General features: G+C 46.8%; 1 protein-coding gene across 4 annotated transcripts; it reads left to right on the top strand.

Moving 5' to 3' along the window:
- The first annotated feature begins 11,577 nt into the window (after nt 1–11,577).
- Nucleotides 11,578–19,297, top strand: Fam3a (FAM3 metabolism regulating signaling molecule A). Of its 4 annotated transcripts, none has more exons than XM_051141443.1 (9): nt 11,578–11,707; nt 13,295–13,408; nt 14,019–14,042; nt 16,437–16,560; nt 16,691–16,749; nt 17,143–17,193; nt 17,514–17,598; nt 17,682–17,808; nt 18,604–19,297. In XM_051141443.1, exons 1-9 carry the CDS (start codon nt 11,695–11,697, stop codon nt 18,697–18,699), a joined length of 693 nt encoding a protein of 230 aa, XP_050997400.1. In that variant the 5' UTR covers nt 11,578–11,694; the 3' UTR covers nt 18,700–19,297. The 4 variants fall into 4 exon arrangements, with proteins under 4 accessions (XP_050997400.1, XP_050997399.1, XP_050997402.1 ...); XM_051141442.1 differs by having other exon boundaries at nt 17,511–17,598; XM_051141445.1 differs by having other exon boundaries at nt 17,119–17,193.
- The last annotated feature ends 791 nt before the right edge of the window (nt 19,298–20,088 follow it).

The following is a 20,088-nucleotide window of genomic DNA, read 5'->3' as shown; positions in this document are numbered from 1 at the left end:
AGCTGGCGATCCGTGTGCAGCCCAGTGGGGCTGTGTACGCCAAAATGATGACCAAGAAGCCTGGCATGTTCTTCAACCCTGACCTCAACTGAGCTGGAGTTTGAGTGGGTTTTCCACCTCAAATAATCCAAGCAAGAAAAATCAAATCCCTCAATTATAAGCCCAACTTTTTGGGTTTAGTTCATTCCAGATGTGCTCAAGTTGACCAACAATATTAGCCATCCCATCATGTTCCCCTCTGGATTCCGCACCTGCTCCACACTTCCCTCCTTTCCTGACTCTGTGTCATCCTTATTTCTGAGGTCTCCAGCGCTTCAGCCAGGAGCCTGCGTCTGACCTCCAGTCTCTCTAGCCTATTCCCTGTTCCTGTTGCCATCAGCACTCATGGATGTTTGTCAGTGAGACCAGCCTGAAGTGCAAGGGCAGATCACTCTTCCCTTTGCCTTCTACAGAAACATTGCTTTATTGTTCGTGCAAGTCAGTAAACTTGCTAGCTTTACCCACCTAGTACTTAGGAGGGAGAGTTGGTGAGTTGGTAAGTCTTATGACTGACTGACATTGAAAGCAAGGGAGAAAGGATAATCAGAAATGCTACCTTGCCCAGCCTCTGGCCTTAACTGCAGCTAAAGAGCTAGAGTTCTGAGCTTGTATGATCTGTCAGGTACCTTCCTGCAGTAACCATAACAAAGCACCACAGTGAGGTGCTTCCAACATTGGAAGTTCAGTGTTACCCTGCTGGATGCAAGGAACCCTCTAGGGAAGAGCCCTCCATCTTTTCCAGCGTCAAGGGATTTTAGAAATTCCTGTTTGTGGCTATCTAGCCTCTGCCTCTTAGGGTACTTGTCAAATGGAATCAATGCCCACCTTACTCCTGTAAGATGTCGTCAGCTAACTATACCTGCAGACAATCTTTTGCCTGGTGAACAGGAATTTCATTCAACACACTGCCATGCCCCCCACAAAGACACTGGCCCTGAGCATCAAAACCTGTTGAACCTCTGCTCTAAGCTGAGCCCTTGGTAGATAGTAGGAAGCTCCACCACCATGACCCTTACACTCATTGCCTTAGCTCTAATAGATAAGGGTGATAGGACAATGGCCGAAGGGCAGAAGGTCTGTACATTAAGCAAACCGATGGCCTGGATAATGGGCGACTGAGGCACAGTCTGCTCCTGGCAGAGAGCTACGAACATGCATTAGGCCATGTAGGACCTACTAATCCAGGCCTAGGAACAAAACAACTTGGCCTTGGCCCTTCTGCCTCCTACTTCCGAAGGCAACTTTGTGTTAAGACAGGTCTTGCTATTTTGAGCAATCTGGTCTCCAGCAATACTGCCTCAGCTTCCCAAGTAGCTGAAACTACAGGCATGTGTCTCTATGGCCAGCTATCCAGGGCTTCTTGTTTGAACCATCAAGACTTCTCACTAGCTTGCTACTGAGAACTGAGTGTCCTCACCCCTGCCTGGTCACCTATCCGTTATAGTAACACAGTCTGGTTAGGGTGAGGATGGCCAGCAGAGCCTTGGATCTAAAGGATAGTTGGGGCTCCTGCCCAGAAACCTGCAAGAAAAAAATCAAGGCAAAAGAAACTTGGACATTGCCATCCTAGTGAACAGGCAGGAACAAACCATTGATAAAAGGGAGAGAATAGTTAGATGCTGACGACTTCAGAGCAGGGTGTGCCAGCCAGGAGGGCCTTGTAACCAGTAGGGGCTGAGGGATTCATGAAGAACCTGGCAGACAGGGCAACTTTAATATGTTTAGATAGGCACCTCAGCTATTTGACCCAGGTTTAAAACCTAACATCCCTGCCTTTTTGGTGACAATAACTAGATAAAGGAGCAATGTGTAATCTCTATGACTGCTTCTGCTGGCCTTTGGGTGTCATTGTATGGGGTACCCAGAGAAGCTGGAATGCTGACCAAGTCCGGGAAGAGCAGGCTGTTTCTTTGACTTGCTGTCTAGGCTGTGCAGGACCATCTGGGACTAGGAAAATGCAGGCCTAGTTGAAGTAGTCAGGCTAGACACCCTGAGGCTAGCCACCTTGTCCAGGATACATATTTTGAGGGAACATCTGGAGCTGGCCCTGGAGCAGTCTATTGTTGATTTGAAAGACTAGGGAGAGAAGATAAAGTTAAGGAGTTTAGGGGAAATTTTTTTTTTTTAATCTTTGGTGTACATTTGATACTTCCAGGCCCAAGGTCCTGGTATTTGGAGGAGGGGAATCCCAAAACCAAGGAAAAGTGAGGAGATCCCACCATCAGAAACAGGCCATAGATGGAATGGGCAGGTGGGGAACAGGTTGTTGATTGACAGTACTTATCTGGAGTCCATTTAACTTGCAAGATTGAACAGATGTTTTTAGCACAATTAGAAGCACATTTAAGTCTATACTTAGAAGACAACCAAAGAAAATTTAAAGTCCTGAGCTTGTGACTCTGATAATAGTGGTCAGTGCTGAGCAAAGCTAGATTAATAGCTTTTCAGAATTCCATTGGTTAATGTTAAAACTGAACTTTTGGCTGGAGAGGTGGCTCAGAGGTTAAGCGCACTAACTGCTCTTCCAGAGGTCCTGAGTTCAACTCCCAGCAACCACATGGTGGCTCACAACCATCTATAATGAGATCTGATGCTCTCTTCTGACATGCAGCTGTGCATGTAGATAGAGCTCTCATGTGCATAAAAAATAAAATAATATTTTAGGCTACACAGAGAAACCCTGTCTCGAAAAACCAAAACAAAACTGAACTTTTGAAGTGTTGGCATAACAGTTCATAGCAGGGGGAATTCATATATGGGTAATTCCTCTCCTTAACCTCCTTTTTTACTTTACTAAGCATAATTTACCATATTAAGGTTCAGCTTTATTATTGTTTTGAGATAGGGGTCCCAAAATGTAGTTCAAGCTGTCCTGGAACTCTGGGTAACTCTCCTGCCTAGGCTTCCCAAGTGCTGGAATTATGAGCACCCAGCTTTAACATGCAAATATTGTTTGGTTGGGTTTCCATATATATTTGGCCTGTATGTGTGATTGCCTACATGTATACACGTGCAAGCCTAATGCCTGAGGACATCAGATTCCTGAAACTGAAATTGTGGGTGGATATGAGCTACCAAGTGAATACTAGAAACCAAACCCAGGTACTCTGAAAGAGCAGTAAGCGCTCTTATCCTCTGAGCCTTCTCTCGAGCCTCTGGTTAGTTTTTTGAGACAGTGTCTTGTTGTGTGTCTCAGGCTGCTGGCATTGGACTTACGTCATGATAGACTCCAGGAAGTCCTTAAACTTGCAGTGATTCTCCTGCCTTAGCCTCCCAGGTGCTGGGACGACAGGCATGTAAAGCACACCCGGTTTTTACTATCTGCTTAAAAAGCTCCCAAACTAGGAAGCATTACAGTCTTTTAGAACAATACATGGAACATATTTTTTAAAATTCCAAATACATAATCCCAGCACTCAGGAGGCAGAGGCAGGAGGATCACTGTGAGTTCGAGGCCAGCCTAGTCTACAAAGTGAGTCCAGGACAACCAGGACTGTTACACAGAGAGACCCTGTCTTGGGGGAGGGGGAGGTTCCAAATACAATACTTAGGGCTGGAGATGTAGTTCAGTTTGTAGAGTGTTTGCCTAGCATTCATGAAGCCCGAGGTTCCATTTCTAGCAATACATAAAAACTGAATGTGGTGGCACATGACTGTGATCCCAGCATGTGTCAGGTGGAGGCAGGAAAATCAAAAGCTCAAAGGGGAAGGGAAGGAGAGAGGTAGGAAAGAAAGGGGGAAAAGCTAGCTACAGGTTTTAAACGTTCCTTACAGAACACACACACAAAATGCTATTCAAGATGTTATTTTTAAGCCAGGCGTGGTGGCGCACGCCTTTAATCCCAGCACTCAGGAGGCAGAGGCAGGCAGATCTCTGTGAGTTCGAGGGCAGCCTGGTCTACAGAGTGAGTCCAGGACAGCCAGGGCTACACAGAGAAACCCTGTCTCAAAAAAAAAAGAAAGACAAAGAAGCTGAAGAGGAGACTAAAGCTGAGTGATACGTAAAAGCCTTTGTTGCGTTCACTTCACTCTGATTTTACTACATATATTTAGTGAGTATGCATGTGTGCAGATACAAGTGTCATAGCAGAAATGGAAGTCAGGACTACCTGCCATTTTCCTTTCCCATGTCACTGTATCACAGAAATACATATATTTACTGTATCAATTGGGTTTTTTTCATTTATTATGGCAGGGGAAACACACATGCTACAGGGCCTGTCATAGTTACTTTTCTATTGTAATAAAATACCATAATGAAGGCAACTTATAAAAGAAAATATTTAATTGAGGGATCATTGTTCCATGGGGTTAGAGTCCCTGCCCATCATAGTGGGGAGCATGGCAGCAGGCAGGCATGGCATTTGAACAGTAGCTGAGAACTTATATCTGATCCACAAACAGGAAGCAAAGAGAGCTAACTAGGAATAGCATGGACTTTTTAAACCTCAGAGCCTGCTCCCAGTGACATACTTCCTCCAGTGAGGCCACACCTCCTAATCCTTCTCAAATAGTTCCACCAACTGTGGGCCAAGTATTAAAACATGTGAGTCCAGAGGCCTGGAGAGATGGTTCACTGGTTAAGAGCACTTGACTGCTCTTCCAGAGGTCTTGATTTCAATTCCCAGCAGCCACATGGTGGCTCACAGCCATCTGATTGTCCCTTCTGGTGTACATGAAGAAGACAGAACACTCATACATAAAATACATGAATAAATAAGTATTTCTTTAAAAGAGGAAGTTAGAAAAAAAGCATGTTAGTCCATGGGGGACATTCTCATTGAACTCACACAGCCTGTGTGGAGATCAGAGGACAACTTGTGAGAGATGATGCTCTCCTTGCACCATATGGGTTCTGGGAATCAAAGTCAGGTCTGTTAGGCTTGGCAGCAAATTCCTTTACCCAGTGACCCATCTTGCTAGCCCATGGAGGAAAGACTAAATAGCTAAGCACCTTTGCTGGTCTTGCAGAGAGTATACCTGAATTTGATACCTATCACCTACATGGCGGTTCACAACAGCCTATAACTCCAGTTCCTGGTTATCTGGTGCCCTCTTCTGGCCTTCTTGGGTAACAAGCCTGCCTGCAGAACACATACATAAATGCAGATAAAACACCCACATACATAAAATAAAAATAGTAAGCTGGGCAGTGGTGGTGCACACCTGTAATCTCAGCACTCAGGAGGCAGAGGCGGGTGGATCTCTGTGAGTTCGAGGCCAGCCTGGTCTACAGAGTGAGTCCAGGACAGCCAGGGCTGTAACACAGAAAAGTCTTGTCACAGAAAAGTCTTGTCTCAGAAAAACAAAACGAAGTTAAAGATAATGAAATCAAACTGCTGTAATTTTATCTTTAGACAAAGAAAACCAATTCCAAGAAGAATGCATCAAAAGAAACCAATGCCTAGAAGTATAATAATGGAAACCATAGAAAATCAGAGAGAAATATCAAATGTTCAAAGCATCCAGGAAAAAAAGATAGAGCCAGGGAGCTCCCTCAGTTAATAAAGGGCTTCCCACACAAACATGAGAACATGTCAAACATGCATGTGGCAGGCAGAACAGTGATTATCCAGAATACCAGAGCTGGGGAGGGAAAAACAGGCGGAGCCCTATAGCTCACTGGCCGGCCAGCCTAGACAAATTGGCAAGTCTCAGACTCAGGGAAAGACCTTATCTCAAAACATAATGTGCAGGCTAGCAAGACATCTCAGCAAGTTAAGAACCCCAGACCCCATATAAATGTGGATGGAGAGAATTGACTCTACAAAGTTGTTCTCTGACTTCCACATGTACACACACACACACACACACACACACACACACACAAACTTAAAGTGGAGAGTGATTGAAAAATATACCCAGTGGATCACTGTGAGTTCAAGGCCAGCCTGGTCTACAAAGCAGGTTCAGGACAGCCAAGGCTGTTACACAGAGAAACCGTGTCAAGAAAGAAAGAAAGAGAAAGAAAGAAAGAAAGAAAGAAAGAAAGAAAGAAAGAAAGAAAAAGAAAAATATACTCAATGTAAGAAGGAACCAAACTGAAGCCATTTTGAATAAAACTTCCATTTTGAATAGGGAAATAGGGATCAAATAAAGTTTAAGTTTCCAAGACCTCCCTGGGTAACTGACATCCTGCTTGGCAGAAAGAGACATGTACATGGATAACTGGCATCCTGGTTGGCAAGTTGAGACATGAATGCTAGGCAAGTCACCCTAACACAATCCAGTAACCCAACCAATAGGAACAGGATAAGTGCACCACAAAGATGTGTTCCTATGGAAGTCCCCTCTCCCTAAATCCTGATCGGAGGGATAAGTTAGCACAGATATTGGCAATTTCAGGATTAAAAACTCTAACATTCTGCCTTGGAGTCACAGTTGAGCTCCCAAGTATGTTCTGTGGCCCTGATGTTCATCAGTAGTGGCCTGAGTAGGATAAATTTTTGTCATCTGCTTAATTACTTACTAAGATGAATGTTTGAAGATGTAGTCAGCTCCCAAGTCTGTGTCTGGTCAGTTTTTGCTGCCTAATTCAAATAAAGAGCTTGCTTTGTTGGACTCTTTTTACTGCTTGGTTGTTTGGGATTTTTGGACCCTAACACCCAACATCTAAATACCCTTAGTAGTATTTTGGTTGGTTTGAGACAGGGTCTCCTGTAACCCATGCTGGTCTAGACAACCCAGGTTGTGTAGCCAATGCAGGCTTTGAACTTGCAATCCTCCTGGTTCAGTCTCTCAAGTACTGGGATTACAAAATATGCACTCCACACCCATCCTTAAAACATCTTTCTTTTTCCTAAAGATTTTATCTATTTTATTTCATATGTACATGTTCGTACCTGGTACCCATGGGAATAGAAGAGGGCATTGAATCACCTAGAACTGGATGGCTGTAAGCTGTCATGTGGGTGTTGGGAACTGAACTGGGGTCCTCTGGAAAGGTAATACATGCTGTTAGTCACTGAGCCAACTCTCCAGCACTTTTTTTTTTAAGATTTTATTTTATTTATTATGTATACAGTGCTCTATCTGCATGTCCACCTGCAGGCCAGAAGAGGACATTAGATCACATTATAGACAGTTGTGAGCCACCATGTGGTTGCTTGGAATTGAATCCAGGCCCTCTGGAAGAGCAGTCATTGCTCCTAACCTCTGAGCCATCTCTCCAGGCCCTGTCTAGCACTCTTAAAATATCTTTCAAACATGAAGGATAGTGCAAATAAAAAGGGGAAAATTTCCTACAATCTTGTCATCACAAAATGAATCTTGGCACAGTGGCAGTGGCTTGCAATCCCAGGCAGGAGAACTGCAAATTCAATGCCAGCCTAGGTTTTAGAGTAACTTCATTGACATCCTGGGCAACTTTAAAGATTGTCTTGAAAGGTCAAAAAGAGGATGTAGCTCAGTGGTAGAGTCCACAAAAGAAATCTATCAATGAAGCGAGGCCATGGTTCCATGGTCGGATGCCTGTCCAGCATGCACAGGGCCCTAGCTTCAATAATCAGTATTATTCCCCAAAGAAACTAAACTAAATGAATACTCGGTGTATAATACAAGGATAAGCAAAATCTATCTGTTTTGCAAATAAGGCGTAAGGGAACCTGATAGTTAATCTTTTTGTTTTCTTTATGATAAGGTATAACTCTAACCCAGTGTCTTAGGGTTTCTGTTGCTGTGATGAAGCACCATGATCCAAAAGCTAGTGCATGGGGGGTGCTGTTTGTCTTACCACCAGCTTTCCTCACTGGGCCAGCAAAATGATGAGAGCTGTTTGAGGAGGTGTACAGAGAAATAATCAGCAGGAAAGAACAAAAGGGAGGAGGATGCAGGAAATAGAGAGGTAGCGCAAAGGGTTCCTCTCTCTCTCTCCCTCCCTCCCTCCCTCCCTCCCTCCCTCCCTCTCTCTCTCAAAATTTGTTTTTAATTTATATATTCACTTTACATGCCAATCGTACCCTCCCTCCTCTCCCCAGCATCCCTCCCTGCTACCCTCTTCCCCCACCATCTCCCCTCCCCTTGCCCCCAGAAAAGGAGAGCCCCCACATACACCAACCCACCCCGGCACATCAAGTTGCATCAGGACTGAACCCCTTGTCCACTGAGGCCTCCAATAAAGCAGCCCTGTTAGGGTGAAGTGATCAAGGAAAGCAGGCAACAGAGTCCATGTCATAGACAGCACCTGCTCCCCTTACTAGGGTTCCCCCATGAAGGTCAAATTGCCCACCTGCTACACCTGTGCAGGGGCCTAGGTCCAGTCCATGCCTGCTCTTTGGTTGGTGCTTCTGTCTCTGTAAGTCCCCATGGGTCTAGGTTAATTGACTCAGTTGGTCTTCTTGCAGCATTCTTGTCCTCTCTGGGTCATCCTCCCCACCCCACCCCTATCTGCCCGCCCACCCACCCGCCACTCTTCCACAGGACTCCCGGAGCTCAGTGTAATGCTTAACTGTGAGTGTCAGCATCTGATTCAGTCAGCTGCTGGATGGAGCCTCTCAGAGGACAGCTATGCTAAGCTCCTGTCTGCAGGCATAGCAGATAATCGTCAATGGTGTCAGGGGTTGGCTCTCTCCCATGGGATGGGTCTCAGGTTGGGACAGGCATTGGTTGGTCATTCCCTCAATCTCTACTCTATCTTTATCTCTTCACATCTTGTAAGCAGGGTAAATTTGGGGTCAAAGGTTTTGTGGGTGGATTGGTGTTCCTCTCCCACCACTATAGGTCTTACCTATTAGAAGGTGTCCTCCTCAGTCTCATGTCCCCTGCTGCCAGGAGGCTCAGCTAGAGACATCCCTATATCCTCCTTGTAGCCTACCCTGTTGCAGGTGTCCAGCTTGTCTCAGTGATGCTCCCGGCCTCAGTTTCCCTTTTCTCCCCAGGCCCTCAAACCCCCCTTCCCCACTGTCCCACATCTGATTTCTGTGAACCCCACCTCATTTCCCTTCCCCCACCATCTCCTATCCAATTGCCTCGCTATTTCCTCTTCCACTGTCTAGTCTACACCGCCCTCTGAGTGAGATTCAAGAAGGGCCACACTTGGATCCTCCTTGTTACTTAGCTTCTTTGGGTCTGTGGGTTGTACCATAGTTATCCTGTACCTAATGCCTAATATCTACTTATAAATGAATACATGTCATGTGTGTCTTCCTGGGTCTGGATTACCTCACTCGGGATGACCTTTTCTAGTTCCACCCATTACCTGCAAATTTCAATATTGCCTTGTTTTTAATGGCTGAATAGTATTCCACTGTGTAAATGTAGCACAGTTTCTTTATCCATTTTTTGGTTGAGGGACATCTAGGTTGTTTCCAGATTCTGGCTATTACAAATAAAGCTGCTATGAACATAGTTGAGCAAATGTCCTTGTTGTACGGTGGAGCATCTTTCGGGTGTATGTCCAGGAGTGGAATAGCTGGGTCTTGAGGTAGAACAATTCCCAATTTTCTGAGAAAGCGCCAGATTGATTTCCAGAGTGGTATAGCTGGGTCTTAAGGTAGCACTATTCCTAGCTTTCTGGGGGGAAAAAATGAGATTGATTTCCAAAGGGGTTGTGCAAGCTTGCTCTCCCACCAGCAATGAAGCAGTGTTCCCCTTTCTCCACATCCTCACCAGCATGTGCTGTCACTTGAGTTTTTTATCTTAGCCATTCTGATGTGTGTAAGATACTCAGAGTCACTTTGATTTGCATTTCCCTGATGACTAAGGACATTGAACATTTCGTTTCTCAGCCATTTGATATTCCTCTGTTGAGAATTCTCTGTTTAGCTCTGAACCCCATTTCTTTCTTTCTTTCTTTCTTTTTTTTTTTTTTTTTTTTTTTTTGGTTTTTCGAGACAGGGTTTCTCTGTGTAGCCTTGGCTGTCCTAGACTCGCTTTGTAGACCAGGCTGGCCTCGAACTCACAGCGATCCACCTGCCTCTGCCTCCTGAGTGCTGGGATTAAAAGCATGCGCCAACACATCTGGCATTGAACCCCATTTCTTAATTGGGCTATTTGGTTTGGTGGTGTTTAATTTCTTGAGTTCGTTATATATTTTGGATATTAGCCTTTTGTCAGATGTAGGGTTGGTGAAGATCTTTTCCCAGTCTGTAGGCTGTCACTTTGTTCTGTTGACAGTGTCCTTTGCCTTACAGAAACTTTTCAGTTTCATGAGGTCCCATTTATTAATTGTTGACCTTAGAGCCTGAGCTGTTGGTGTTCTGTTCAGGAAGTTGTCTCCTGTGCCAATAAGTTCAAGGCTTTTACTTACTTTTTCTTCTAACAGATTTTGTGTGTCTGGTTTTATGTTGAGGTCTTTAATCCATGACCACTTCCCCTTGGTGGGGAGTCCTGGCAGGCACACAGAACAAGGGGATGTAGCCTATCCGGATGAGACCTGATAGGCTGTGCTCATATGGTGGGAGAGGAGGTCATCTTCTGTCAGAGGTCTAGGGGAGGGGAATACAGTGAAAGAGGGAAGGGAGGGGGAACGGGAAGATACAAGTGAGGGGATAACAATTGGGATGTAATCTGAATAAATTATTTAAATTACAAAAGAAAAAAATGGCATGGTACTGGCATAGAAATAGAAAGGTTGGTCAATGGAATCAAAGATCTAGAAATAAACCTACACACCGATGGACACTTGAATTTTGACAAAGAAGACAACTCCATACAATGGAAAAAAGATAGCATCTTCAACAAATGGTGCTGGTCTAACTGAATGTCTACATGTAGAAAAATGCAAATAGACCCATATTTATCACCCTGTACAAAACTAAAGTCCACCCGGGTTCAATTCCCAGCACCCACATGGCAGCTCACAACTGTCTGTAACTCCAAGATCTGATACCCTCACACCAACACACATAAATTTTAAAAATTAAATTAAAAAAAAAAGAAAAGAAAAGATCTCAATATAAAACCAGACACATTAAATCTGTTAGAAGAAAAAGTGAGAAAGAGCCTTAAACTCATTGGTGCAGGAGACAACTTCCTGAACAGAACACCAATAGCTCTGGCTCTAAGAAGCTAGGTGGCACAAGTCGCAGACGCTCAGCCGCACTAAGCACCTCCCACCCAGCCTCAGGAGAAGAGGGCGGAGGTGGGTCTGGAGGTGGAGCCTGCCTGAGGACTCGCAGCCCCACAGCGCAGCCTATGGGCCTATGGCCCTGCGAAGCCAGTGGACTGTGGCCCTCCCCCAGCCGCCATTGTAGTGCCTGCCAAGCCTCTCAACGTGACTGATTTGCTTCAGCTAGCCGGCAAAGCGAGCCCACTGGGGAACACCCTGATCCGGTCTGCATCTCCCACCACTCGGGCAACATCCTTGGCCCGCTAGGTCTCTGCGCCAGCCTTGAGAAGAATGACCTGAGCCCTGGGCCTAGCATGGGAGGGGCCTGGGTTGTGGGGGGAGAACCTGGAGGCTTCTGTTAGCCTGAGGCGCGACCGGGTCCCAAGGCCCTCCACTCCAGGCAGAGCTTCTCCCAGCGCTCACGAGGAACTGAGCTTGGTCTGGGTTTTTGGAAGAACAAGTCGTAGCACCGATCTAGCCCAGCACAGAGTTACTCCTCCCCCCCCCCACCCCACCCCAAACCTACTCACCTGTTTCATTTCTCCCAGAACCCACTGTCACCAAACAGTGCACCTGCCGGAGGTCCCAACCCAGCGAGACAAGTGGACATGAGGTTGGCAGGTGGGTGGCTTCCATAGCGAACAGAGGAGACACCAGGTGCTCTAACTGCCTGTGTTAGAAGGGGCCTGGGTGGTCACTGGTTTACTTGTTAATAATGGACGACTGCACAAGCACTCTTTCTAGGAGCAAATTCTGTCACCTCTGACTTAGGTGCCTGTGAGGTTGGATATGACCCGAGTGGCAGCGCTGCTGTCAGCTGGGCAACTGAGATGCCTTCTGGAGATAAAAACTGGTTCATGGAGGGACTGATTGGGGGTGAAAGTAGAATTTGACAACTGGTAAGGTAGCAGCTTCGTGGATAACCCAGAGTTGGGCAGTAAGGAACTGGCTGGAAGGATGTAGGTTCAAGACAGATGAGAACTGGAGCCAGAAAATAAGGTGTCATCGCTGCATGGTGTTTAACTTGATTCCTGTGGTAGATTAGTCTCCCATAGAGTGTATGAAGACAGGACTAGGCAGCCTGGAAAGAACAGCTTTTGAGGCAAGAGTAATGGAAGACACTGTAACCAACACAGAGGAAGTCCCAGAGACAGTGTCAGGAGACAGTGTCCTGGTGTCCTAGAAACTAGCAGTGAGATGTTTACATCAGGAGGGCTTGAGCAGCCCGTCAACCAGAAATATGCCACGATGAAAGTCATAGGTGGTCTGCTTTAGGTCATGTGGTTGGTATTTTGGGGGCAAGACTAGATTAGAAAAAGTTTGGGAGAGAGTTGGGTGGTGAGATGATAGAAGTCACAGTGCAGATGACTTTTTTATGTGTATGCTGGGCATGGAACCCAGGGTCTCATGCATGCTGGGCAAATGCTCTACCACAGAGCTATAGCCCCAACCCCAATACAAAGTTTTAAAGAGTTTGGTGGGGAATTGGAAGGTGAGGAGTCAGAGGATGAGATTTTTCTTGCAGAAGCTCTGTTTCCTCTTTATCTTATTAAGTTATGACCTGTTGATAATAGGAGAGAAAGTGAGACAGAAAGAAGGTGCCTTAGCACAGTGTATCTAAGCAGGAGAGAACTTGATTGGTCTTGAGATAGAAGAAGGAGTGGTCTTCAAATGGAGGATAGAAGCGGGGCGGTGGTGGTGCACACCTGTAATCCCAGCACTCGAGAGGCAGAGGCAGGTGGATCTCTGTGAGTTCGAGGGCAGCCTGGTCTACAGAGTGAGTTCCAGAACAGCCAGGGCTACACAGAGAGACCCTGTCTCAGAAAAACAAGACAAAACAAAAGAGAATAAAGCCTCCTCAGAACAAGAAGAAAGGAGAGGCAAATGGGTGAGCTGGAGATATACTGCATTTTCAGAAGCAAGACGCTGAGCATGAGTTCTAAAAGGCCCCTCCAAACCTGCTGGGGAGACCCAAACACATCAGCCTCAAGGTTTGATTTCACTTTCCTTCTTCCACCAGGAAAAAGTTCAAGTCTCTCTCTTAGGTCTGGTGGGTAGCAAAGGGTCCCCCACCTTCAAATCCTGCCATCACTTCTTCTCGGGTAGAAGAGGAGATCTGGTCATGGTAGGATGGGAGGTGGTGGGTTATTTTCAAGTGTCTTCACTGCTGTCTGAGATAGCCCTGCCCTGTGTCTATCTTGCCTGCAGGCCCCCTGCGCATCGTGGCCCTAATCATCGTTATGGGTCTCACCTGGATCCTAGTCACCATACTCCTGGGTGGTCCTGGTGGTGGCCTTCCTCGAATTCAGCAATTCTTCACCAGTGAGTGTTGGGGCCCTCTTGATTCACTGTAAAGGTGTCCAATATGGGGCGTGGTGGTTGGCAGACTTCCTTCTGCTGCACTCAGCCTGTCTTCTGACACAAATGCACCCTTGTTCCTACCAACTGACCTAGAGAAAAACACCCGCTAATTGCAAAGAGTAAGGCGTGAATAGCCTGGTGTGGTAGCCCACACCTTTAATCCCAGAACTGAGGAGGCAGAGGCAGGTTGATCTCTGTGAGTTTGAGGCCAGCCTGGTCTACAGAGTGAGTCCAGGACAGCCAGGACTACTCAGAAAAAGAAAAAAAAAAACCAAAGGTAAGGAGTGAGTAAGAGCAAGGAGTGGAAAGGCCTCCACTGAATATTGATGTGTTGGGCTCCGAGATGGATAAAGGACTGTCCATCTTGTCACTGGTGCCAAGTCACCTAAGCACCACTTACAATTACAGTTCATCCTTCTGAAGCAGGCAGTTTTACATCAGGGCACCACTGAGACTTGAGTGGGGAGCATGCCAAGTATAGCCTGACTTAGCCCTGAGTCCCTGAGCCTGGGTACTGTGCTGTAGGCTCCTGGAGGCCTCCATGCTAACAGAAAAACCTCTCCACCCACAGGCCCAGAGAACTCAGTGACTGCAGGTAAGCTTCCTGTCCCTTCCCTATTCCCACTTGTGCCTGCGTTTCTGACTGCCAGCCAGGCCCCCAGGGGGTCTGTTCTGCTGCTGGGTCTCTCCCAACTAGCTAGGAAATGAGCTCCCCACCATCAGATGGTAGGCATAGGAAAAAACATTCCCATTCCAAACAGGAGACACTGGGAAGAAAGGGGGCTCATGGTCCTAAGCAAGGCCCAGTCACAGCAAGGCAACTTGTAGATTTCAAAGCCTGAGAAGAAATCTCTATGTCCAGGTAGTCTGCTCTCTAGGCCCACGGAAGTGACCCCATCCTCTGGAATGGGCCCTCTTTGGCCTCTTCATCCCTGGCTCTGTATTCAGAACCGACCTTCCTTCCTTCCTCCATTCTTTCTTCCCAACTTCCCTTCCTTCTTTCATTCCATCTTTCCTTCCTTTCTTCTTCCATCGGTTTTTTTGTTTGTTTGGTTTTTGTTTGTTTGTTTGTTTGTTTGTTTGTTTGTTTTTTGGTTTTTCGAGACAGAGTTTCTCTGTGTAGCCTTGGCCATCCTGGACTCACTTTGTAGACCAGGCTGGCCTGGAACTCACAGCGATCCGCCTGCCTCTGCCTCTGCTGGGATTAAAGGCGTGTACCACCACGCCCGGCTTACATTCCTTGTATTCTTAGGTCTGTTCTTTCCATAGTGTTTCTGTTCTCCCTCATGATTGATAGATATTTCTTTCCCCAACTACTCTGTCTACTCATTTTACCATGAACAGCAGCAAGGAAAATCCAGGTCATACCTTTAACACTGTGTGTGCTTGAGAATCTCCTCTGCTAAAGATTCTACAAGCTTTCTTTCCTACAGAACAGCAGAACAGTTCACACTTTATAACAAGGACGGCCTTTCCTCCCACACCCAGCAATGGCTTCTTCAACTTCCTTTGTTCCCCACTCAAAAAGTCTACAATGTTGTGCTCCTATCGATACTTTGTTTAGGATGCTATAAACAAAAGATTCAACAGAAGACTCTTTCTCTATTGCTCTCTTCCTTCTGAGCTTGCACCAGAAGTGTGTTTACTGTCCTATCCATATTGCTAAATTTGTTTTAATACAGCAGCCCAGGACAGCCATGAAATCCTGACCCTACCACATCACCCTGCCAAGTCCTGGGATTACAGATATGCAGCACCGTTCCCAGCTGCACTCTGTATTGAATCTACCAGCAGGATTGGGGGGTGGGCAGGAGGCTGTTTGTTTGTTTTCTGTTTTAAGCAGTGTAGGCTCTTTCTACTATAGACCCCAAAACTCTGCAGCCTTTGTCTAGTCTACCCAGTTCCAAATCCATTTTTACATTCTTTTTTTTTTTTTTTTTGGTTTTTCCAGACAGGGTTTCTCTGTGTAGCCTTGGCCATCCTGGACTCATTTTGTAGACCAGGCTGGCCTTGAACTCACAGCGATCCGCCTGCCTCTGCCTCCCGAGGGCTGGGATTAAAGGTGTGCGCCACCACACCCGGCTCATTTTTACATTCTTAAGTATTTGTTTATGTAAACTCCCAATTCCTGGCACCAAAACCTGTGTTAGCTTCCTGAAGCTACTCTAAGAAAAGCAGAATAAAACAGGTGCCTTCAACAACCAAAATTTGGGCCAGGCGTGGCGGCGCACGCCTTTAATCCCAGGACTCGGGAGGCAGAGGCAAGTGGATTGCTGTGAGTTCAAGGCCAGCCTGGTCTACAGAGTGAGTCCAGGACAGCCAGGGCCACACAGAGAAACCCTGTCTCAAAACAAAACAAAACAAAAAACGAAAAAACAAACAAACAAAAAACAACAACAACCAAAATTTACCTTCTTACAATTCTGGAAACAAAGACTGTGAGTGAAGGTGTCAGCGCCAGGTAACCGGGTAAGCGTCTTTCTGTGCCTCTGCAGATTCTAGAAGCCACCTCAGTGCCTCATCTTGTAGCTGCACCACTCCATCTTTTGTCTGTACTATCTCACAGCATCTCTGTTGTGCTTTTATCTTCTCTCCAGCCTGACTCCATCATAACTTATTTGTCTGTAAAGACCCTATTTCCCAGAAAAGCTACATTCTGAGGAACTAAGAGTTCAGACTCTACTATGTTTTGTAGGATCATAATTCAAGCCATAACAGAGATCGTCTCAAGAGTCCCATACTCTGCCCGCCCATCTCAGCTTATCCACTTTGATGTGACTGTGTGCCTCTTTCATGGAGCTCCCACCCAGCCTTTCTGGACATCTGCTTTGTTGTGACTGTATAAGGGTTCTAAGCCAGATGCCAATCCCCTTCCCCATTTCCTGCCAGTAGCAGACAAGCCTTATTCCTGGAGTCCCTGACCTCCAGTCTCAGATCTCAGGTGACACCAGGGCCAGGCACATGAGTCACATCTGCTATCATTACTCAGAACCAAGGGCCAGGAAGTACAAGTGTGGCCTGCCCCAGCCATGTCCTGAGGAACACCTGGCCTTTCGCATAGTCAGCGGGGCTGCCAATGTCATCGGGCCCAAGATCTGCCTCGAGGACAAGATGTGAGCATATGGGCTGGGAAGTGGGGGGGTACGGGACCTGAGGCCAGGTCTGTAAAGGCCAAAGGCTGAGGGATATGTGAGGAAGAGCAAAGCTGATATGCCCACAAGCGATCTTCTGCTCCCCTGCTAGGCTCATGAGCAGCGTCAAGGACAATGTGGGCCGTGGGCTGAACATCGCCCTGGTGAATGGTGAGTCCCCCATGTTGTGGGGTCAGAGTTCAGACCATAGAAGCAGATACCATGCTGTGGCCTGCCCCCTCCACTTCATTACTCCTTCTGCAGGTACAGGTGGCTTCTGAGTACTCCCAAGGAGCTTGGGAAGGATTCTGTGCCAGCTGAAAGTTCCACAAAGGAAGTCACCCAGTGAACGTGATAGCAGTGATAATAGTGGTGGACACTTAAGACCTCAGATGCCAGAGGCTCCATGGGCTACAGCTCTGTGAATGAGAGGATGACAGGACATGTTGGAAGCTTCTAGAAAGGGGCTGCCACCCACCATGTTTGAGCCTGGGCTGGGGGCTGAGTAGGAAAGTGGCATTGCCCAGACAGCTTTCTCAGCAGGTCTTCCTCTTTTTGACACAGGGGTCAGTGGTGAGCTCCTAGAAGCCAGAGCCTTTGACATGTGGGCTGGAGGTGAGTCACTGCCACAGCAGCCTACTGTATGCTTTCTCCCTGAAACTCTGCCCTCTGTGTCTTTGCACTCAGCTGTTCAGGTATACCCTTGGGTTCACAAGACGCAGGGGATGGGGAGATCTCTGTCTGGATTCTGTGTTTTGTGACCTAATGGTCCTAGCTTCTTTACCAGTTTGTCTGTGCCTTCCCTGACGGCCCTTGATGTGAAGCAGCCCTGCCTAGTCCCTACTTTGTTTTCCTCATGTGAAGACTGTTGTTTGGTGGGGAAGGGCTGCTCAGTGAAACCTGGAACTCCATGTTCTGTGGCCCATCTCCACCAGATGTCAATGATCTCTTGAAGTTCATCCGGCCCCTGCATGAAGGTACCCTGGTGTTTGTGGCATCCTATGATGATCCAGCTACCAAGTAAGTGACTTCTAAGTCCAGCTTCAATGTTGTTCCAGTACAGTAATGGTCGTCAGTTCGAGTTTCTTCCTACTGTATGACAGGATGAACGAAGAGACCAGGAAGCTTTTTTCTGAGCTGGGCAGCAGGAAGGCCAAGGAGCTATCCTTCCGTGACAGCTGGGTGTTTGTGGGAGCCAAGGGTGTGCAGAACAAGAGCCCCTTTGAGCAGGTACAGCAGAGAACCTGGCACCTCTGCCTCTTATCCCTGGTGACCTGGCCATCACTGCATTTTACACCAAAGCTTCCGTGAATTCTGTCCAGCAGGGCCCTGATCTGTGTCCCTCATCTGTCCCTTGGTTAGCCCTGGATCCTTGTTATCACCATGGGGAGAGACAGGAACTTTGATTTTCCTTGTCGTTTAACTTAAAGAGTCTTTGAATGTCAGATTGCACATTGGCCAGATTTATAGCTAAGAAATCATTGCAAACATCTTCAGGAAGCTCAGTCCAGGGATGTAGCTCACTTATGGTGGACGAATTTGTCTAGCATACACATGGCCCTGTGTTCACTCTTTAGTATTGCATAAAGCTCGGCATGGGGGCACACCTGTAATACCAACACTGTGGAGGTAAAGGCAAGAGGATCAGAAGCACAAGATTATCCTTGGCCACATAGCAAACTTGAAGCCAGCTTGGGCTACATGAGATACTGTCTCAGATTTTTCAAAAAATGCCCCTGGCATCATCTTTACCTAAAGAGGTAACGCAAAAAGTCTTAGGTAGGCCTCCAAGTGCAGCTTTCAACAAATATACATTTCTCTGTTGCTGTGGCTGACAAAATGAACTCAAGCTCATGCCCTCCAGGACTCTTCACCCCAACTAGGGAAGCAGCTTCCAGTATTTCCCTGAAGCCAAGGCCGTATGGACTCCCTCCTGTCCACGGTGCTCATCTTCCTAGTGTATATCAGGCCTATGGCCCATCCTTGGTTGAGGGCCAGGTCATGACTTCCTGTTAACCTCTACAGCATATGAAGAACAGTAAGCAGAGCAACAAGTATGAGGGCTGGCCTGAGGCCCTGGAGATGGAAGGCTGTATCCCTCGAAGAAGCATGGCGGGCTAGCACAGCAGAGCTCTGGGACCAGACTGAAGGAGGCAGCATGGCACCAGTATAGGGTGGAGGCTTTCCCGCCCTAACATATCATCAGGGCTTGAAAGTGGCGTCAAGGTGATGGGGTCTGCAGGGCTGGCCCGTTTAACTTTGTAACGGAGCTTAGGTACCTGTGTCCTTTTTTCCTAAAGCTGATCCCACTGTCAGCTCATACCCAGCCCCTTCCTCTGCCCCTCCTGTGTCATCTTCTATTTCTTGAGTCCCCCAGAGGCAAGGGTCTTCAGTGCTTGCCCCTCTCACTGGAGCAGCCAACCTAAAGGTTGGTACATCTTCCAGAAACTCTTCCTTTCAGAGGCACTGCACTGCTATCCAATCCTATGTTCAATGTGATCCTTTGAGTAAGCCAAATCTGAGCTTAATCAGATCACTTCTGCAAGCCTGAATGGAGGAATCTGGCCTCTGGTGCCCAAGTAGCTGGAGTCCAATCAAAGTTCCTCATAAAGTCTATGACTGTATGCACTTTCTCAGAGGGCTCACCTTCTAAATGACCTGTTTGTTAATAAACTAATCACTTTCAGTAGAATAAAGTGCATTCATATATTATCCTCAGTGGAGAATCAAAGGCGGGGGTGTCCTGTGCGGGGGTGGGGGGCTGCGGCCGGGGAGACAAATGAGTCTCAGAGGCTCAACCAACATGTTGCTCCTGGGGCCTTTGTCAACAGGCCCTATGGCTCAGATGGGACTCCAGAGGCAGAATGTCTTCCCCAGCTGGCATTACCCATGGCTTCAATTAGATAGATTGTTCTATATACAGAAACCCAAGGAAATTCACTCTCACTAACACAATGTAAACCAGTAGGGGGAAAGATGGAAATTAAAACCAGTACAGGCACTGAAACGACTCCAGAAGTGTAGAAGCAACCTGGTTCCAAAAAGGAGAGAATGTAACTTGAAATTCTTAGATGGGAGACATCAAGGCATAGCAATGTGAAGATCCCATAAAGCATCCCTGAGGTGGCCACGCCAGGGATGAGAAACGTAAAAGTCCTACTGTGGAAACCGCCTTTTGCCCATTGGTGTTAAGTACTGAGGCTGGAGAGATGGATGGCTCGGCAGTTAAGAGCACTGCCTGCTCTTCCAGAGGTCCCGAGTTCAATTCCCAGCAACCACATGGTGGCTCACAACCACAACCATCTATACTGTGATCTGGTGCCCTCTTCTGATGCCACTCATACACATAAGATAAATGAATCTTTAAAAAAAAAAAAAGACGAAGAAAGAAAGAAAAGAAAGTACTGAGTAAGGGAAAACCAGGCCTCAAGAAATGAGAGTAGAGTTGGATGTAATCATATACATCTATTATTCCACACTTGGGAAGGAGAATGAGGCAGGAGGATCAAA

Source organism: Acomys russatus, chromosome X, assembly GCF_903995435.1.
Source record: "Acomys russatus chromosome X, mAcoRus1.1, whole genome shotgun sequence".
In the NCBI taxonomy this organism is placed as follows: Eukaryota; Metazoa; Chordata; class Mammalia; order Rodentia; family Muridae; genus Acomys; species Acomys russatus.
The sequence above is the reverse complement of the archived record's forward strand: the minus strand, read 5'-3'. Positions and strand labels throughout refer to the sequence as shown.